General features: G+C 42.8%; 1 protein-coding gene across 7 annotated transcripts in view; it reads left to right on the forward strand.

The window, feature by feature from the left end:
• Positions 1-21155, forward strand: part of MAP4K4 (mitogen-activated protein kinase kinase kinase kinase 4) — a 181608-nt gene that overhangs the window by 111857 nt on the left and 48596 nt on the right. For all 7 annotated transcript variants that reach the window (XM_077343544.1, XM_077343545.1, XM_077343546.1 and 4 more), the window contains 5 exons: positions 2946-3076; positions 5597-5651; positions 7093-7171; positions 12651-12826; positions 14228-14300. In XM_077343544.1, coding sequence (XP_077199659.1) covers positions 2946-3076; positions 5597-5651; positions 7093-7171; positions 12651-12826; positions 14228-14300 — 514 coding nt within the window. The remainder of the gene's footprint in view (positions 1-2945; positions 3077-5596; positions 5652-7092; positions 7172-12650; positions 12827-14227; positions 14301-21155) is intronic.

The raw sequence follows: 21155 nt of genomic DNA on the forward strand, positions 1-21155 counted from the left end.
TTAAAAGAAGTCTTCAGACTGGTTTACAAACATTAGTTAAAATCACAAGAATTAGATTGTCCCCTATTATGTCTCTAAAATCCAGTGAACAAAATTTGCTCAGATCCCTGGTCCCAAGTAGATGAAACTGGCATTGACCAGGGCCAGGACTTTTTCAGACCTGGCCTTGGCCCAGTGAAATGCTCTGCCAAATATAATGAGCACTTTGTGGTACCTTTGACTTGCAAGACAGAGCTGTTCTGTCAGGCCTAAGGTTGAGATCTGAAGTAACATCAAGAGCCACTGGCCTCTGTCAGCAAGCTAAAACTTTTATGAATGCTATTTTTTGTGATTCTTCCCCCCCCCCAATTTCCCAGGAGAGACAAAGCATCATGAGCAATTGTAATATTTAATTTTGTGTTTTCATGTTTTAAATCTAATATTAATTAATATTGTATTTCTGGAATGTTAATGTATTTATAACTTACTGTAATTCACCTGAGTTCCAAAGATGGGGCAGGAAAATAATTTCAAAATAAATAAGCAAAATCAACTGTAGAAAATCAGCAAAGAAGACCATCTATTACTGTAGTAATTTAGAGGTTTACTGCCTCTCTGAATATGGAAAGTTCTACTTTGTCACCATAGCTAATACTTATTGATGGCTCTCATTTCCCATGACTCCAGTATCAGTACTACAGTTTTCATAAGATACAGTATTTGCTTGCGTATAAGACTACTTTTCCCCCCTGAAAAACATGCCTCCCAGTGGGGGGGGGGGTCGTCTTATACGCCGGGTGCACTTCAGTTGGGATAGACATAGTTGCCCATAGTACTGTATTTTGAGTGGAAATGTTGAGGGGTCGTCTTATACGCCCAGTCGTCTTATACGCTAGCAAATACGGGTAGGTTGGGAATTGAGGTTGAGACCCATGCATGTTTACCTAAAGCAATCTGATAATTTTTTAAACTAGGGACTTCCTGATTCTTAGCCACCAGAATGTAGTGACCAACTCCCCTGTGCATGACTGAAAATACTGTTTATATAGATTTAATATATACAAACAATATTATTGTGATTTGGTCCTAAAAGACGAAAACGTTAAAAAAAATATTTGGAGAATCTCTTGGTAAGAAGGTGGAATTTGAGTGTGCTTTAGATGAGGTAGCCAGACAGAGGCATGCTCAGTTTTCACAATGTAGCAACACCAGATCTTCAGATTGTGAGTAGGTGGGCAGAAGGGATTGTGTCGGTACTTGACTCTTGTGCCCTTTCTTCGAAGCCCAGGAGAATGCTGATCACCACTTTGAGGTTGGGAGGCAAATATCTTCCAGATCAGACTGACCAGGAATTCTTTTTTGTGGGGGGCATCATCTGGACATGGAATTGGGGCTACTGTGGGTGTGCAGGTGTGAGTTTCCTGCATTCTGCAGGAGGTTGGACTAGATGGCCCTAGAGGTCCCTTCCAACTTGATGATACTATGATTCTGTGATCAGACTTTCCTACAACATGCCGACACTGTTGAAAGAAACAATAATAATGGGTGTGGAAATGAGACAATGTCTTGTCTGTTTTACATGTACAAAATTCAGCTTACACTTTGAGTTGGTTGGTGTTCTAGTATCTCTTAATTACGTGTGCTGGCTGTGCCTTTCATGGATTGGGGAACATAATAGGATTTATGAGTTTCCTTACAAGCAGGGCAGATAATCATGCTATCTCTAGCAATGCAAGATCTGCTTCATGTCTATAGCTCAGAGTGTAAGAGATACAATTGAGAACAGTTATATAAAGACTAATGAATTAGAATGGCAGAAGTGGTTACAATGAAAAGTAACAGCCAACTTTATCATAAAGAACAATGGGGATTATTTCTCACTTGTAAATGTTTTATGATCCAAAATTATGAACTGGAATTCATGGGGGAGCAAAAGGATATTTTGTACATGTCTTGGCTTGTTCCTGTGGCATCTTAAATATATTGTATTTATTATTGTAAAGGCTGTTTGCCTTATTTGTGAGCTGCCCCGAGCCGACTTGTCAAGAGGGGCGGGGTATAAGTTTAATAATAAATAAATAATGCACTTGGGAACCATCTGACTTTAGAAACAACATGAGCTCTCTACCACCACCACCATTCTGTGTAGTGAATCACTTTCTTACTGAGAATCACTTGCACTGAGCAGGGTGATGGTTTGATGGTTTAATACTACCAAGAAAGCAAAATTTGAATGCCAGAGGAAGGGTGTCATTAAACGTGAGCAATCAAGTTCAAGCGCATTCATATCCAGAAAATATCTAGGCTGAATAATTTGGTCCAGGTTTAGGGAAGCAACGGATAGAAGTGCACTGTGGTTTCACAGCTTAATGGATGTTGCCTGGTTATTAAATTTACTAGATTCAAAGCCCATTCATGATTCTTCTAGGCCTGAGGGGAAGGCCTCCGTATTTACTCACAGTGTCCTGCCGCTTCCCTGTGGCTTTCTGGCCTGACCTGGTGAGGGCCTCGAAGCCTTTTTAGCTATGCTGGTGAGGGCCTAGATTGTGCCTTCACCGATTGGCTAGAACTGCTGCCTTTCCGCCCACTCAGCCCTTAGCCAAATATGAATACAGTGAAAGCTGTATAAAAATGTGTTTTGGTTCTTTAGCAGGCATGCCTGTTGCCCAAAAGAACATTTGTATTATGTCATTTGTGTGCTTTGAAATACATGTTCATTGCGATTTAGAGATAATGCAATGAACTCAATGACAGGAATGTGCTGCTGATGTAACAGGTGAAAGGTAAAAAAAGATGAATTAATAATGCTCTCATTCCTCTGTAAATGTTCATATTTATTAATAGATTGCTCAAATTTTAGGCCTTGTTGTTGTTTGCGCAGCATTCAGCTTGTGCCTGCTCTGTTTTATAGTATCTTGGAGTCTTCTATATGTTTACTATTTTTTCCTGTTTATTTTCTAATTTAGTGGATTTTGGTGTGAGTGCTCAGCTGGACAGGACGGTTGGTAGAAGAAATACCTTTATTGGAACGCCTTACTGGATGGCTCCAGAAGTTATTGCCTGTGACGAAAACCCAGATGCTACGTATGATTACAGAGTAAGAGAACTCATATTAACATAGTAGCTAAGGTGTGTGTGTCTTTCTCTGTATACACATTTTGTGTGTGCAATTTCGCTTGGTGGTGCTAACATTCTGAGACTGTGTAATATTGTTCCCCATTTCAGTTCTTTCATTGATTAAGAGAAGTAGAAAGCAAGCACACAATAACTTTACAAATCAGCGCAACTGAGAGCTGTTTCAAATGTTGAACATTCTCTGAATGGAATACTGTTTCCTTTTGTATGGAAGCAGTAGGTGGATCCAGACTAAATTTTCCACTCATTTTGGGAATATCTGTAAGTGGAGCAGAACATTCCTGCCTTTCTTCTCCCACTGCAGCCTACTGATCTTGAAATTCTGCTCCTGGAATATAGGGGATCCCCTCAGTATTAGCATGAGAAGCATATCAGAGGTGTATGGTAAGAAAAGGGAACTGGTGCAAATTATTTCATTGTTAGCAGAAAATGTATTCCCAATCCAACCTGTTGTGACATTATTAATATCATTCAGCTTCCTAGAACATATATTAAAAGTGAAGAATATTACTGTATATTTAGCATTGGTAAGTTGTCCATATGCTGCATTCACATTTGAAAATATTTTCTGTAAAGGAAATGTGAAATAGCTCTTTAAAGGAGTTGCTGTAAAAGTAGCTCACAGTTGATACTCCTCCCCCCCCCAAAAAAAACCCCACCTATCGCTTATTGTAAAGATATCCTTGGTTCTTTTTTAATTTGAAGTCAGTATTAAACCTTAATAACAGCAAAGTTAAATGATCTTAGAAATGGCCTCTTCTTCCTCCAATCACCTTTTTGGTTTGAGAGTCAGTTTGGTATAGTGGTTAGGAGTGTGGACTTCTAATCGGGCGAGCCGTTTTCGATTCTGCGCTCCCCCACATGCAGCCAGCTGGGTGACCTTGGGCTCGCCACAGCACTGAGAAAGCTGTTCTGACTGAGCAGTGATATCAGGGCCCTCTCAGCCTCACCTCCTTTACAGGATGTCTGTTGTGGGGAGAGGAAAGGGAAGGCGACTGTAAGCCACTTTGAGACTCCTTTGGGTGGAGAAAAGCGGCATATAAGAACCGACTCTTCTTCTTCTTTGTTTCATTCTATTCTGTGTTCTATTATTTCTTGTTGTGTCATTTACAAATATTCATGCAATTGATTTAGATTTTTTTTAAAACTTGGGCCTGCTCAACACAATTGCTCTGAGGTATCTTTTCCAACTTGAGTCAGAATAATGTGTACAGTAATGATTTGAGTACCAGTGAGGCTGAAGTTCAAATGGCCACTCAGCCATGAAGCTCACTGGATAAACTTGGCCCAGTTGAATTCCCTCTCAGCGTTAAAATATTTTACAGGAGTGCTACAAAGATAAATATCTAGCGGGAGGAATCTGTGAAGTCTGTTGTGTGAATTTAGGAGGAAAGATAAGATAAAAATTTAAGGAATGAATGAACTGCTTTGAAGGATTGGTCTCTTTTCACTTCATGAAGGACTCAAAGTATTAACTGAAATAGGACTGCTGAATAAGAGACTGGGGTAGAGAATGTTTGAAAGCATTTGAGTTTGCTCTGGCAGCACTGAATGATTTCTTGGGGATTGTAGGGGACTGCAGCTGGGAGGCAAGAATGTTCCACTGAGCTAACTGAAAAGCCTTCCTTTAGAAGAAATGGTCTGGATCCAGCCTGTTGTAATCTCCTGTTTTGTTGCCATTGGAGATATAATTGTCCCTGGAAGCAGAGTGCTCATCTCAAATTAGCCTGAAAGCATTTCTCTACATGGACTTCTTTGTACAAGTGTTATAATCAGAACTGAGGGAAAATTATCTCTTGACAAGTACTTCAGAGTTCCTGCAATTAAAAAATCATAGCTACATTTAAAACATGATAGGTAAGGTATTAGCAGAAGGTTCTAAACGCTGTAGGAAGTAACTTTTTGAGAATAGTGTTTTTTATTATTTCCCTTCCCATCATCTAAGTTTTGCTCAGTCCTTGCTTAGTTGACAACCATCACAGCCCTTTCTAAATTATCAGATGCCAAGAGTTCCATAAAGAAGAAAAAAGCTGCTGTGTTTTGAGATATGTGACATGGGGCAGTGCTTTCTAACTTTTCAAAGGTGGATTTAATTATTTATTCATCTAAAACATTTCTGTGCCATCTTTCCACCCAAAAAGAGGGTGCCTAGGGCAGTGAGTGTCAAATATTAAATTAAGACGTTTAAAATCAAGTACATATACAATAATTAAATAAAAACATATCAGTATTTGATTACAGAAGATTAGCAATATAAATTCTTAAAACGAAATCCTTAAAACCGGTTTAGATTTTCATATGTTTGTATTTAGATACGCAGGATATGGGTTATCCCTTCATGGCACATTAAAAAGAAAATGAAACCATTTTTTAGAGTCCAGGGTTTATGCAGTTCTGGTCTTCCTTCATGTAATGCATAATTAACTGTAACTGAGAAGGAAGAATGTGTAATGTATTTGCTAACATATGGTCTCTTTTGCAGAGTGACCTTTGGTCATGTGGCATTACAGCCATAGAGATGGCAGAAGGAGCTCCCCGTAAGTGATATATATCCATTTTCCATTGGGCTGGTTTAGTTTGAAATGTATACTGTTGAGTTCCGCTTTGTAATCTAATCTTTCACTTGAGATTTCTGAAAGCACAATGAATGATGAGTTTTTGTTTTCCTTAATCCTGCTCCACCAGGCACCATAAATACAAAATACTATATACGGTAATTCTGTTTGACAATTTGTACGCCAAAGTGTTGGTTTTTGATGATATGGCTGAGCAATGTTGATATAAAAAAATAGGGAGAAGTTGAAGACTATTGAATCCATGTAAACATCCTATTGAGAGATGCAGTAGAACCTGGAATGTGCAAATTGTAGCTGTTCTTTAACATATTAAAATTGTTAAACAGTATAATATAATGGATAATGTTGCCAAAAAAGATCTTAAATCTTTCCCTTCCCCCATCTAGTTTCTATACATCTGTGAAATGGCAGCTCTCATCCTTGGCCTCTGAGGCATTTTATAAAACAGATGGTCTCTTAAGGATCAGGTTATAGCTCTTTTTGTTTATATATATGATTCTAAGCTCTCTCAGATCAAGAATTTTCAGGAAAATTCTTTTTTTAAATAAAGGTTTTATTCAGAGTTTTAAAAATACATAGACAAGAAAAAAAGAAGTTTACAGATTACCTAATAGAAGAAGACAAGTAAAAGAAAGGGGAAAAAGGAAAGAGAAGAAGAAAAGAAGCTTTCTGATTTTATCTATGATGATTATAAATCAAATTGTTAACTGTCACAGTGAGATAGTATATAGGCAAAGTAACTTTTTTGTATACTTTCATATTTTCCCCCTTAGTCCTCAGAACCAAAAACCATAATTTCATTTCCATCTAATTAGATATTGCAATACTGCAACAATACTGCAGTTGTTTTTTCTTTAATTAAAGCAGTGAGTTTGGCCATTTCAGACAGTATGCATTTGTGTCCAGATTTTTTTGCCCTCTTATATGTCCATTAAAGATGAAAAATGTGTCTTCTTGTTGTTCACATTTTCAAGTGATAGGCATATTTTTAAACATTTTTAATAACCTTTTGGGTGACAAATATTAACGGTACATCATTTTATAAAAACTTTCCTTAACATTACAAAAATGTAAGACCTTTCATCCACATATTTTCCCATTGTTTCACTAGTATATCATGTGCAACCTTTTTTGCCCATTTTATCATACATTTTTCTGCAGAGTCTTCTTCTGTCTCAAATTTCAACAAAATTGTATACATCTTGTCAATAACATGTTCATCATTTTTACATAACCGTATTTAAATAACAGTCTTGGCTTGGTCAAAATCAGGGATTTTCTTGTATTTTGTATTCATTGTAGTGAATGATAGTTCCACCATTGTCCATTTTATACTGTAAAATATATAAGTCCTGAATCAAACCAATGAGAAAATCGAATAACCACCAGTACTTATTTGCAGCCCTCTGTGACATGCATCCAATGAGAGCCCTGTTTCTTATTCCAAGAAACCCTCCTCCACGGCTAAAATCCAAGAAATGGTAGGTGGATTCTACAAGTTATTCTGTAATAGGAAGTGTGTTTTGGTTATAATCTAGCATGTTTCTTTTCTCAGAGGTCACTTTTGTAGTATTTCCATAGACATCAAAAATCATTTTAGCTGAGTGAAATTGGTCTTCTGTGCTGCTGATTCATAGCCCGAAATGAGATGTGCATAGGTTATTTTTTTAGCTCTCCTTGTTCTAGAAAAAGATTTTCTCTTGGAGACATTGCTCAAAATAAGAGTCATTGTTGTTGACAGAGCAGCGTCTCATTAAGCTGAGAAATTATGCAGCCGTTTGAGGTAAAAATATTGGTTTTATTCTCATCATTAAATTTCAGACATATAATTGAATAAGGAAAATGGGGCAACACTGTTGATTCCTAGCTTCCAAGTTTATGGTGGTAAAATTCATTTATTTAAATATTTATTTAATTTAGTGCATTTATATTTATATATGCTGTCCTTTTGTCCCCTCCCCAAGAGGCAGCCCAAGGCAATTCACATAACATAACAATAAAACAGCTAAATCAATTTACTGTTTTAAACAATGGACACTGTCCCACTTCAATTGAAATATTCAGTAAACCTTGTTTGCTAAAATGGTACACTTTTCATTCATGTTTGTATATGCTGACTGCAGCAAAAACAGAGTTATTGGTGAAAAGTCTTCAGTACTGCTACACTGTTGATTAATAAACTTGTTATTTCTAAATCTTTTGGTGAAAGCAAGATGTGTGTGTTTAAGAACTGAACAAGGCTTCATGTAGCTCAGAACAGAGTGCTCATTTTAGCCTCATCACCTTTATTGTTTGTGTGAACATGAATTTGAACCTGGTAGACTCATATTTCACACTTGGGACTCAGACCTTGTAACTTTATCAGTACTACCATTAAATCAGTAACACTACTCCACAAAATGGAAGTTTTTAGTGCCATCATTATAATTTCATGTTTTTGCCTTGGTATGGCATATTTTTACGGTAAAGACATAAGGCAGTAGAGATTGCTTTCAGATGCAGCGCTATATAAAAATTGAGATGAAAAGAAAGTAATCCATTTTACACAGCAAATTTCTTCTAAAAGTGATTCTTGTATTGTTTTGGTCCTTTGTTAATTTCAGGTACTGGAAAATCCCTATATGTGGTTAAAAGTGGCATTTATCCAATTTATCCTAGTCCTAGTGTCTTCATTAGCATTATGCTAGACTGTGATGTGACGGACAAGCTAAGTTCAGCATCTCCCGAAGACCAGCCAGTGAGCACTAACAGAATGTTGAAAGACAGAAACTTGAAAAACAGCTGTTAAAAAAACAATGAGGTAGCAGCAGAGATATAGACAGGTTAGGCACTGAGAAGTAGGGGGGGAGGTATACTGTCGAAGTGGAACTGTGTAGAAGAGCTGCTTTGAACAGGCTGAAAATAGTAAATTGTAACTAAACAAGGTCATCCTGGAGAACCCACATCCAGCCTGTCCTGAGGCAGCTGCATTGGTTGCTGGTTAGCTTCCAAATCAGATTTAAGGCTTTGGTCCTCACCTTTAAGACCATCTGTGGCTTTGCCCCTGCATATCTGAGGGACTGCTTGTGTCCTTATGTCCCCTGCAGGGCCGTTTGCTCTGCGGGTTTGAATTGGTTGGTTGTCCCTGGTCCCCAGGAGGTACGCCTAGCCTTGACCAAAGCCAGAGCCTTTTTGGTCCTATCCCTGACATGGTGGAATGAGCTCCCAGAAGAGCTGAGGGCGTTGACAGTTCTGCAGGGCCTGCAAGATGGAACTCCTCTGCCAGGCATTTGGTTGAGGCCAGGTTAAGAAGATCGGGTACCTCCCGGTACTGGCCCCATAGGTATGACATCGCCAGAAGATACCCTTCCCTGGGCATGGTCATGGCTGCTATTACAGGCCTGGGATGGATGGGAGTGGAAAGGTTTATAGATTGGTTTTTTGCCCCCAGTATTGTTTCATATTATATTGTTGTGCATTTTATGTGGGTTTTTAATTTTTGATTGTAAACCGCCATGAGCTGGCAGGGTTTGGGAGTGGCGATCAACAAATATGAACATAAATAAATAAACAGAACATAAAGGATCCCAGTTGTAGGAATAGGACTTCAGTTCAAAAGTTCTGTGAAAGTGAAACATTGTTTCTTATATTTTACTTAGTGTTTTGAGAGCCAGTTTGGTGTAGTGGTTAGAAGTGCGGACTTCTAATCTGGCATGCTGGGTTCAATTCTGCACTCCCCCACATGCAGCCAGCTTGGTTACCTTGGGCTTGCCATGGCACTGATAAAACTGTTCTGACCGAGCAGTGATATCAGGGCTCTCTCAACCTCACCCACCTCACAGGGTGTCTGTTGTGGGGAGAGGAAAGGGAAGGCGACTGTAAACCGCTTTGAGCCTCCTTCAGGTAGAGAAAAGCGGCATATAAGAACCAACTCTTCTTCTATCACCTTTGAGCCTCCTTCGGGTAGGGAAAAGCGGCATATAAGAACCAACTCTTCTTCTTCTTCTTGTTGATATATCATGAATAAAAGCTTTCTTGTTTGAGTAAGCTTGTGGGCCACACGTCTAAGGGGGAAAAAAAACACAACATACAATTTAATATCTCAATCTACATACTTATAGTATAGGATGTGAACAAATGGTGGCAGCGAATGATTGGAACAGTGTTTGAGACCCAACCCAACATGAGTGAGGTCTTTTTAATGATGATTAAAGGGGGCTGAACAGCCCTGCCTGCGAATGTCTCTGGGAGTAACAGAGAGGACCTGAGATGGTCATGGGTCTCTCTTGGTTTTAAAAGAGAAACAAAGGGTGGCAAGTGTGACGTTGTGAGCTGCCTGTAACCTATACCCTGAATAAGACATGTTGTAGAGGGCGTAGACACTCGGAGAAGGGATGTCACACTCTCCTGTATATTCTACCTCACATGACTTTTATTCAACACAAAACATATTTTGCCTAGTGTAGTCAAACCTGTTCAGTGAACTAGTAAGCTGGGGTTTATAGTCAGACAAAAGTCATTAACGCCAAACCTGCTAGGCGAAGGGAAAAGAGAAGACATTTCCATGTAAGCGTAGTATTTGGGTTTTGTGATTCTGAACTGATAGTTAATATCAACATCAAACCAGTATTGGAAATTGATGCTTAGGACATTGTCACAACATACTCTTTATGCAACATTTATTGTAAATAAGCTTTGTTAAGACCATTACGTGTAAGAATACACAGTCGATCACGAGCTTCTAGCTCGCCGCCTCATCGATGCTGGAATACAAGGGACAGCCCTTCAATGGCTGATCTCCTTCCTCCAGGATCGTGGACAGAGGGTTGCAATAGGAGAGAAAACATCAGGCCGCCGGCAACTTACTTGTGGAGTCCCACAAGGAGCGGTCCTCTCTCCTATCCTATTCAACATCTTCATGTGCTCTCTCGCACAGCTGGTACGGAAGTTTGGGCTGGGTTGCCATCAATATGCAGATGACACCCAGCTCTTCCTCCTGATGGATGGCCGCCCTGACTCTCCCCCAGAAGCATTAGCCAGCTGCCTGGAAGCAGTGACGAGATGGCTCAAGCAGTGTCGTCTGAAGCTCAATCCTTCAAAGACGGAGGTCCTGTGGCTAGGTAGGAAGGGCCCATGCGAGGAAGCGCGCCTGCCTACTCTGGATGGCGTGCAGTTCTCTACAGCTCACTCCACCAGGAACCTAGGCATGATTCTGGACGCCTCCCTCACAATGGAGGCCCAGATCACAAAGGTAGCGCGGCTGGCATTCTACCATCTCCGCCAAGCCAAACTACTAGCGCCCTACCTGGCCCCGGAACACCTAGCCACAGTGATCCATGCGACGGTCACCTCTAGACTGGGCTTTTGTAACTCGCTCTACGCAGGCCTGCCCTTAGCCCTGACCCGGAAACTACAACTAGTTCAAAATGCAGCAGCCAGGATCCTCACGGCAACACCATGGAGGTCCCAAATCCGGCCTATTCTCCATCAGCTGCAATGGTTACCAGTTGAATTCCGGATCAGACTAAAGGTTCTGGTAATTACCTTCAAGGCCATACGCGGTCAGGGCCCAGTGTACTTGAGGGACCGCCTCCCCGCCTATGCCCCCAGAAGAGCTCTACGCTCTACTGCAGGGGTAGTCAAACTGCGGCCCTCCAGATGTCCATGGACTACAATTCCCAGGAGCCCCCTGCCAGCGAATGCTGGCAGGGGGCTCCTGGGAATTGTAGTCCATGGGCATCTGGAGGGCCGCAGTTTGACTACCCCTGCTCTACTGCCTCCAATCAGCTAAGGATCCCTGGCCCTAAAGAAGTCCGCCTGGTCTCAACCAGGGCCAGAGCATTCTCTGTTCTGGCCCCTACCTGGTGGAACGAGCTCCCAGAGGAGATCAGGGCCCTGACGGAGCTTAAACAGTTCCGCAGGGCCTGCAAAAAGGAGCTCCTCCACCAGGCATTTGGCCGAGACCAGACGTAATCTACAGCGACCAAGGGCCCCTGCTCCCCCCCACCCCCCCTCAGAATTCAATCAATAAGCCACCCCCCTCAGAATCCCATCAACAAGCCCTGGACCTGTTTGTATTACGATTGTTTACTGTTATACTGTGTTGTGTTTGGTTGCAATTGTTGGTTATCGATGTACATGTTCTACAGACTGTTTTATGTATGGTTCTCTGTTATAATGTAAACCGCCCTGAGCCTCTGGGGAGGGCGGTATAGAAGTATGATAGATAGATAAATAAATAAATAAATAAATAAATAAATAAATAAATAAATAAATAAATGTGTAAGAGAAGGAGGGCTAACACATACTTGCATTGTTTTTGAGACTTTTTTGAGATATACAGTGCTTGCAGTGCACTAAGATCCAGCTATTCCTGTGTATTTTGGATTACCTATGCTGCCTTTATTTTCAATCAAAATATTTTTTTTGGATTATTTAATAGGTGCAGAGAACCCACGGGCAAGTGGTTATGTTGTACTGATAAATATAAAACTGCAGTAAAAGTATTTGATTTAGGGTTCCGTTAAAAATGAAATATTATTCCATTATGTCTTCCCAAAGGGCGAGAAAATCTCCATATTTAACCCATCAGCTAGAATGAGGGCTCATTTTGTTTCTTCATAACCAAGTGCTGTGTTTGAACTGGACCCTTGTTTCTACTTTTTCCAGTTGGATTACTCTAAACAATGGACGTAACGTGAAATATTGCATCAAAAAAAAATAATAATCATGGCAAGTTTTTACCCTTAAAATATACTTCTCTTACCTGATATAGGTAGATAGACAGACAGACACAGGTACACTTGCTGCTGTTTATGATTTAATGGCCCTGAATTGTATTCTTGTGGCTTTGCTGAATTTTTTTAAAAAATCAGAATTTGAGCTTATCAGATTTAAGAAAGGTTTTTACCAAATAGATTCTTAGCTGGCCAAATTGCTTAACTTTGTTTTCTTTTAAATTTGTTTTTTTCATTCTCTTAGGTCAAAAAAGTTCTTTAGTTTTATAGAGGGCTGTTTAGTGAAAAATTATATGCAACGACCTTCTACAGAGCAGCTTTTAAAACACCCATTTATACGTGATCAGCCAAATGAGAGGCAAGTCCGAATCCAGCTTAAAGATCATATAGACAGAACAAGGAAGAAGAGAGGAGAGAAAGGTATGTACTCATTTTGTGATTAGAATTGCACTAGTGTGTGTGTGTTCTAGTTAGTTTTGTGGACCTGGAAAATTTAGGTTCAGTATTTTGACAAGGATTCAGAGAACTGCTACATGACTTTGAACTGATGTTTCCTGAACAATAGTATACCCTTCCCAACAATGCCACATGGTAAACCACCACAAAAGCCCTTCGCGGTCTGGGTCCCACATATCTGAGGGACCGCCTGTCGCCCTATGCCCTCCATAGGGCCTTGCGCTCTGTGGGGACTGACTTGTTGGTGATCCCCAGCCCTAGAGAAGTATGCCTGGCCTCGACCAGGGCCATGGCCTTTTTGGTCCTGGCTCCTGGGTGAGCTGCGGGCCTTGCGGGAGCTTTGTGTGTTCAGCAGGGCCTGCAAGACGGAGCTCTTCCATCAGGTCTATGGTTGAGGCCAGGGCAGTGAGGAAGATCAGTGCCCCCCCGCCCCTGTTGGGTGCCCTTTCCCTTTCAAGCGCTAGTGCTACTGTTCCGCGCACTGGGTTATGGAACATCGATGGCCCTTTCCTAGCCCATGCATTTAGATATTGGTAAGAGGGTCGGGTTAGGTTTCGCCATCTGCGATTTTTTGTTTATTGATGGATGTCCTGTTTTAATGGGTTTTATGATGGACTTTTGTAACCCGCCACGAGCCAGCTTCAGGAGTGGCAGGGAATAAATCTCATAATAATAATAATACATATGATAATAATAAAACATAAAAAGAGTTTCAGATGCAACTTATGCAACTTATGATATAGCATGGCAGTCTTCTATTTGGACAAAATGATATGCCAATAGTTCTGGGCTGGGCTGCCAAGAAAAGGGTAAAGACAAGCTAAACAACCAAAAAGTAACAATACTACCCATTAAAAATCCATCAGCATAAAACAACAGTCTGAAAAGAACTAGTTGTACTAGTTGTAAAACAGTCCTCAAACTTGAAGCAGGCCAGAAAAGTCATCTTTATAAGCCTGGGTTAAAAGACGAATAATTCGGTCTGCCATATAAAAGAGAGTAAGGTAGGCACCAGCTTACAAGCAAGATACCACAACTGAGACAACCCTATCTGTAGTCACCACTGGCCTCAGTTGAAGAACTGTTGACATTTATGGGTGGCCCATTTTTCAGTAAGAACAATTGGAATGAGTTTTTGGCATTGATTCTGCTTGCCAAATGCAGTATATTTCATTACAATCACTGGGCAGAAAGGATCCCTGATTCCTTGACTTTGCAGTGGTCAGTTCTAAGAATGGAATTCTTTGTTGTTATCCAGAGCTTTCCAAAGAGTGTTCTATTGATAAAATAATTTCTGCATAGGATTTGTCTGTGTTATTTTAACCAACTTTAGCATTAAGACAATTTGTTGTCTCCCTCTACTAGATGAAACAGAATATGAGTATAGTGGAAGTGAAGAAGAGGAGGAGGAAGTGCCTGAACAAGAAGGAGAGCCAAGGTAATGTCTGGTAATCTAATCAAGCATACAAAATAAGGTCTCGTTGTTGAACAGCAGGATGTGTGTTACTTTCCAACCTTTTCACGCTTGTGGGCACCTTTGGAATTCTCACACAGAAAAGTGGACTCAACCACAATGATAGTCAAAAGAAGATGGTTGCCCAAAGTGACAGACCCAACCACAAAATTCATTGTCCTGTGCAGTTTCACATGGGTACTGTGTAAGACAGCCACTGGAAGATTTTTTAGCTAGTTCAGTAACAGTGCCTCTCCCACTTGTAGCCCTTAGAGCCATTTTCCTGCCTAACAATCACCTGCCCCAGGGAAGAGTTACACACTCTCCCTCCATTCTCCCTTTGCTGCCACTGGAGTAGAATGTGTCTTGGCTAGCTTTCCTCAATAAGAAGGTGTCACTCTTTAAAAAATGCATTTCTTGTCTGACAAAAAAGTTGAAGATGGTTGAACACTCCATTTGTGTGCTGTATTTGGGTAAGAGATACAATGTCTCAACGTGTAAGGTCTACTAGGAGTTTACCCCCATAGCCAAGGCAGATCACACCTTCCAATTTAAGGCTGTTTTGAGGGGAAAGGTGCTCTCTGCATTATCTAACCTGGCAGCAAAAAACATCTGCCCCAGAACAGCCTGTATTTCTCACCCTCTGTTGGTGATTTTGTCTTATTCAATTCCAAGATCAGACCTGAACTGTAGACATTCTAGGACACCTGAAAAAACTCCAGTCATTTTGGAACCACCAACAAGAAACAGGTCACAATTGAAGCATAAATTGTTCTCCATATATGTGGAATATATTGAATCCAAAGGAACCAGCTCTGAAGACATGTGGAGGTTGGTGGACTTACTACTCAGCACACACCATCTCCTATCTGCTTGACTCCAGCATGTTCTCCATCAGTACATGCAGTACCACCAGCAGTTGATATAACTGAAAATCATACCCTCAGACCTTCTGCCTCATGGTGGCTTCCTTCAGGGCCATGACAACAACATCCTTGATGTCAACTTCCTCAGTGCTATCCAGGATGGTTGGAACCCTCGGAACCATTAACCATTGGGTCAGATAATGGAACAGCTGCAGACACCTGTATACTGTGCTCTTTGTTCAAGACCGATTGGCCATGGGTCCAGTGATAAAGAAGATTGCAGGTCCCCGATCAGTTCTGAGATGGCTTTGAAATTGTCCCCTGATGATACTGTCGGGAACCGAGACCCCATTTCACTTAGTAAGGACATAAGGCTTTACAGATGGTGCATATAGCACAATCGTTAGAGAGTCAGATCACCTCCACAGATGCTAAACCTTGAAACAAAATCCTAGGCCAACTCTATCCAGATTCTGCAGGGATTGTAGCCTCTTCTAGAATGAGTTCTAGAAATGGCAAAAGCTCTGGGAGAAATCATCTTCTTGCCATTTCACAAAAGCTTGAAACTATGTATAGGATTCAACTGGAAGCTTGTCTTTTTCTTTTTCCCATCCTGCTCTATCATCTTTACAATAGCAAAGGAGATACAGGCCAAGCAGAGAGCTAGTTGCAAAGCATGCAAGGGATGGAGCTTTATTAGGTAAGATGCAGAGTAAGGCTGGAATGGCTATTTAGAGGTCCCTTTCACTTCTCTCCTTTTGGAAGGGGGGAAACAAAACAGAGGCTTTAAATGGCTGTTGGCCATTTAAACTGGACAGGCAGACCCATCAAGCTGCTATATCTAAATGGTTGGCAGCTATTTCAGCCTTAGAGTAGGGTATGCATGCCTACCTGCTCTGAGGCTGAAATGGCTGGCAGCCTTTTAAAACCTGTTTCATTTCCCTCCATTTAGAAGAGGGAGAAGCCAAATGGAAGGTTTAAATGGCCAATCCTAACCGGACAAAAGAGTCAGGAAATGTATGAATGGAAACATGAACCAGTCAAATTCATGGGTAATTTAAGGTCATGAGTTGTTCGTGCCCTTCCCTCAGCCTAACTACTTGATTGTTGAAGCCAACCATCAATCCTTTTTCAGTTCAGTAATTAATATTCTTTAAAATGCCAAAGAAAATCCTGCGCTAGGATTTCCAGTACTTTTAAACACTAATAAACAAAAATAATTACCACTGCAAAAAACCAGACATGTCACAATAACAATTGATGGTGAAGAGATCAAATATGTTCAAGAATTCATTTTTCTAGGATCACAAATTAATGTGAGTGGTGATTGCAGTATGGAAATTGCTATGCATTGCTCAGCAATGATGAGCTTGAACCGAACATGGAAAAGCAAGGACAGAAGCCTGACTACCAAATGTAGATTAACTAATCTATCATATTTCCAGAAGCCACTTATGGCTGTGAAAGTTGTATGATGAAAAAAATCGGACAAGAGAAAAATCGATTAATTTAAACTGTTGTGTTTGAGAAGGCTTCTGCGGGTTCCACGGACAGCAAAACTTACAAACAAGGAAATAAGTACAGTGGATAAAGTCTGATATATCATTGATAGGCAAAATCATGAAACTCTGCCTCATTTACTTTGGCCATATCATGCGATCCAACTCAATGGAGAAAGCAATTATGCTAGGATTGGTCATTGGAAAAGGTGACCATGCCGATAAAGGACACGGTGGTTGGACATGATCAGAGTGGATACCAGTGAGAATATTACATGGCTGAGGGAGGTGGTGTGGGATCGTGGATCATGGTGACAGCTGTGCCATGGGATCACCAAGAGTCAGACATGACTGACTGGCTGACAACAACATCATATAGGGAAAATCAGCCTTTTCACAGAAGTTTTTGAAAAGATCCCTCAAGGACCTCAATAATTTTGACCTACCCAGGACTCCCGTTATTCCACATTGGTCTCACTCGTTCTGATAGACCTAATGCGACCCTCTTTCAAACCATTAGCCACTTTCTTTCTCTTTTAAAGTTTTTCTAGTAGCCATCACATTTGCTAGGAGGGATGCTTACTGTTGTTTACAGTTTTCACCTTAGGATATTTAATTTCTCACTTTTCCCTCCACACCCATCGTCAGAAGGAGAAATGAGACTATACATAAGGTAAAGGTAAAGGTATCCCCTGTGCAAGCACCGAGTCATGTCTGACCCTTGGGGTGACGCCCTCTAGCGTTTTCATGGCAGACTCAATACGGGGTGGTTTGCCAGTGCCTTCCCCAGTCATTACCGTTTACCCCCCAGCAAGCTGGGTACTCATTTTACCGACCTCGGAAGGATGGAAGGCTGAGTCAACCTTGAGCCGGCTGCTGGGATTGAACTCCCAACCTCATGGACAGACAGATTCAGACAGCATGTCGCTGCCTTACCACTCTGCACCACAAGAGGCTCTAAGAGACTATACATATTAGATGTGAAATGTACCTTACTGTTCTATTTCACAGAGTCATAGAGTTGGAAGGGACCTCCAAGGTCATCTAGTCCAATTCCCTGCACAATGCAAGAAAATCACAACTACCTGCCCACCCACGGTGACCTCAGTTCCATGTCCAGATGATGCCCCCCCCCCAATTCAGAATCCCTTGTCAGTGTGGCCTGGAGAAAATTCGCCTCCTGGCCTCAAAGTTGAGATTGGCATTACTTTGGGCATGCAAGAAAGGGCCACAAGAGCCAAGCACCAACACAATCTCTTCTGCCCACTCACTTAGAATCTGCCAAGGAATACCTCATAGTTATGCTTTACTGGACTTTCTAAAGGAAAGTCTGTTATAACCTAGGTGATATTTAGGTGGATTGTCTCCATGATCAGAACAGCCTATGAACAAGCATCCATCTGGTGCCCATTACACATATGAGCACATGTGACAGTAACCCTGACCTGATCCCGTCCTGAAGGAACTCCAGGACATGCCTAATCTTGGGATTATTAGGGTTAACAGACTTCCTGCGCGCCCAACGGACAAAGGCCTTCCAGGAACAATTGTAGAGCCTGACAGTAGAAGCTCTTCTGGAAGCCAAGATAGTACTGGTGACAGCCAAACTGTAGCCCTTGCTGCTCAGAGCCCTCCGTTCAGCCGCCAGGCGGTCAAGCTCCACCATTCTGGACGTGGATGATAGAGCGGGCCCTGCACCAGAAGATCTGGAAGGAGCGGAAGGGTTAGATGTGTCCCCTCTGACATCTGGATGATGGACGAGAACCAGGGACGCTTTGGCCACCAAGGAGCCACCAGGATAACCTCTGCCTTCAGCAGCTTTACTCTGCGCAGGAACCTCGGAAGGACCGGAACCGGTGGAAAAGCATACAGCAGTCCCCTTGGCCAACTTGCCGTCAATGCATCTGTTAGAGCCGCTCTGGGATGGAAGAACCTTGTGCAAAAAATGTCCACCTGGAAGTTTAGATGTGATGCGAATAGATCCATCTCGGGACACCCGAAGTGGCGCACAATGCTCCTGAACACTGCCCTGTTGAGACTCCACTCCGCCTCCTGTAAACGTTGCCTGCTGAGCCAGTCCGCTTGTGTGTTCATTACTCCCTGGACATGCTCTGCCCGAAGAGATGCCAGATGTAACTCGGCCCAGTCCATGATGCTCTTGGATTCCTTCTGAAGCCTGCCTGAGCGAGATCCTCCCTGGTGATTGATGTATGCCTTTGCGGCGATGTTGTCTGTGCGGACCAGAACGTGTGTGCCCTCTATGTTGTTCTGGAAGGACTTTAAGGCCAAGAAGATCGCTCTCAGCTCTAGAAGGTTGATGGGCAGTCTTTTCTCCTCCACCTTCCACTCCCCCTGGATCAGGGAGTGGTTGAGGGTGGCACCCCAGCCCGATAGACTGGCGTCTGTGAAGATCTGCTGGAACTCCTGAACGAAGAAGTGCCTTCCCGTCCTCAGATTGCTCTGTAATGTCCACCAGCACAGGCTCCGCTTGGTCTGTAGGTCCAGAGTCACAGAAATGTCCTCCTTCCTGGCTATCCTCTCCTGAAATGGACGTAGTGCCTGCTGGAGCGAACGAGCGTGAGCGCGCCCCCACTGAAGAGCTTCCGAGTTGGACACTAGGATCCCTAGCAGGCTGGCCAACTGAAGGAGCTTGGATGACCTGGCCCTGATGACCTGAGTGGCTATCAGTGCTGTCCTTTGTGCCTTGTCCTGAGGTAGCAGGAATTCCATGTGTTTGGTGTCTATCACTACCCCTAGATGTTCCAAAGACTGAGAAGGAACTAGTGAACTCTTTGGAAGGTTGACCACGAACCCGAATCTCTCCAGGGTCTGTATCACCCTGCTGGTATAATGCAGGGAAACCTGGCGCGAAGGGGCGCGTATCAGAAGGTCGTCTAGGTACGGGTGGACGTGAATTCCCTCCTCCCGCAGTAGTACTACCACATTGATTAGAACCTTTGTGAAAACTCTCGGAGCTGTTGACAACCCAAAGGGTAGGGCCCTGTATTGGAAGTGACGCCCCCCAGCGCAGAAACGCAAGAAGCGCCTGTGCCCCTGAGCGATTGGGATGTGGAGGTACGCCTCCTGGAGGTCTAGGGACGTCAAATACTCTCCCCTCTGAAGTGCTTCCGCTATTGAGCGAAGCGTTTCCATACGGAACCTTTTTAGGTCTATAAATCGATTGACAAACTTTAGATCGAGGATGGCCCTCCAGTCTCCATTCCTCTTGGGAACGGTGAAAAGGATGGAATAAACGCCCCTCCCCTGTTCCCGTGGGGGAACGGGCTCTATGGCTCGGATCTCTAGTAGGTGTTGTATTGCCCTTGTGGTTCTGAGTAACTTTTCCGGATTCTTTGGGTCTGGCGATTGAATGAACCTGTCTGGGGGAGTAGAGGTGAACTCTATTCTGTACCCTTGAGCCACTAAATCCTGTGCCCAGGGATCCACCTTGGCATCCAACCACGCCTGGCTGAACTCCTGAAGGCGGCCTCCCACCGGAACGAACGGTGAGTCATGCCTTGGGAGACTTACCTCCCTCGGCTCTGTCTGATCGGCCCTGTTTAAATCGGTTGGGCTTGAACCCTGAGCCTCCCCTTCTGAAGCCCTGTCTGTTGTATCCCCAGGAACCTCTTCTACCTTCCGGTCTAAACCTGGGGTTAGTGTTTTGGCTCCGGAAGGCGGGTGAAAAGGGCTTGCCATCACGACGGAGACGTCTGGGCATAGCTCGTCTCTTATCCCTGGTTTCCACTAACACGCGATCTAGTGCCTCTCCGAAAAGCTTGTCCCCTTGGAAGGGGTACGCAGTAACCAGGGTCTTTGAGTGTGGGTCCGCCTGCCAGGCCTTGAGCCATAAAATGCGCCTGGCTACGGTGGTGGAGGCCATAGCTCTCGCTGCAAAAACTACCGTGTCTAGGGATGCATCTGCGCTAAACGCCGCAGCCTTAAGGATTCTATTGGTCCCCTCCTGTATCCTGCCCTCAGATTCAGGAATCAGTGTCAGGAGCTTCCTACACCAGGCCATAGAGGCCCTGGCCACGATGGATGCTGTCGTGGCAGCCCTAATTGACATCGCCATGGCCTCATGCGCCTTGCGGAGAGCAGAGTCAGACTTTCTATCCATGACGTCACGAATGAAGCCCTCTCCGTCCTCTGAGACCAGGCCGGAGGTCTGGAGTGCTGCCACCGGACCATCAACTGCAGGAATCTGTAACATAGACTCAGCATATTCTGGTAGAGCATACATCTTCTTTATAAAGGAAGGAAATTGCTTGGTTATTATAGGCTTCTCCCACTCAGCCCTTATCTTTCTCTCGAAGGATTCTGGTAAGGGGAAATTAGTCAAGTTAGTCTCAATCTTGGGAAAAAATTCCCCACTACCCTTTGGACCATAGTACTTTCTGGCCTGCTTCGCAGGAGGCTCCTCCCCAGAATACTTCAGATCCAGAATAGAGATTGACTTATTAAGTAGGAACTGG

Source organism: Paroedura picta, chromosome 6 (genome assembly GCF_049243985.1).
Source record: "Paroedura picta isolate Pp20150507F chromosome 6, Ppicta_v3.0, whole genome shotgun sequence".
Taxonomy (NCBI): domain Eukaryota; kingdom Metazoa; phylum Chordata; class Lepidosauria; order Squamata; family Gekkonidae; genus Paroedura; species Paroedura picta.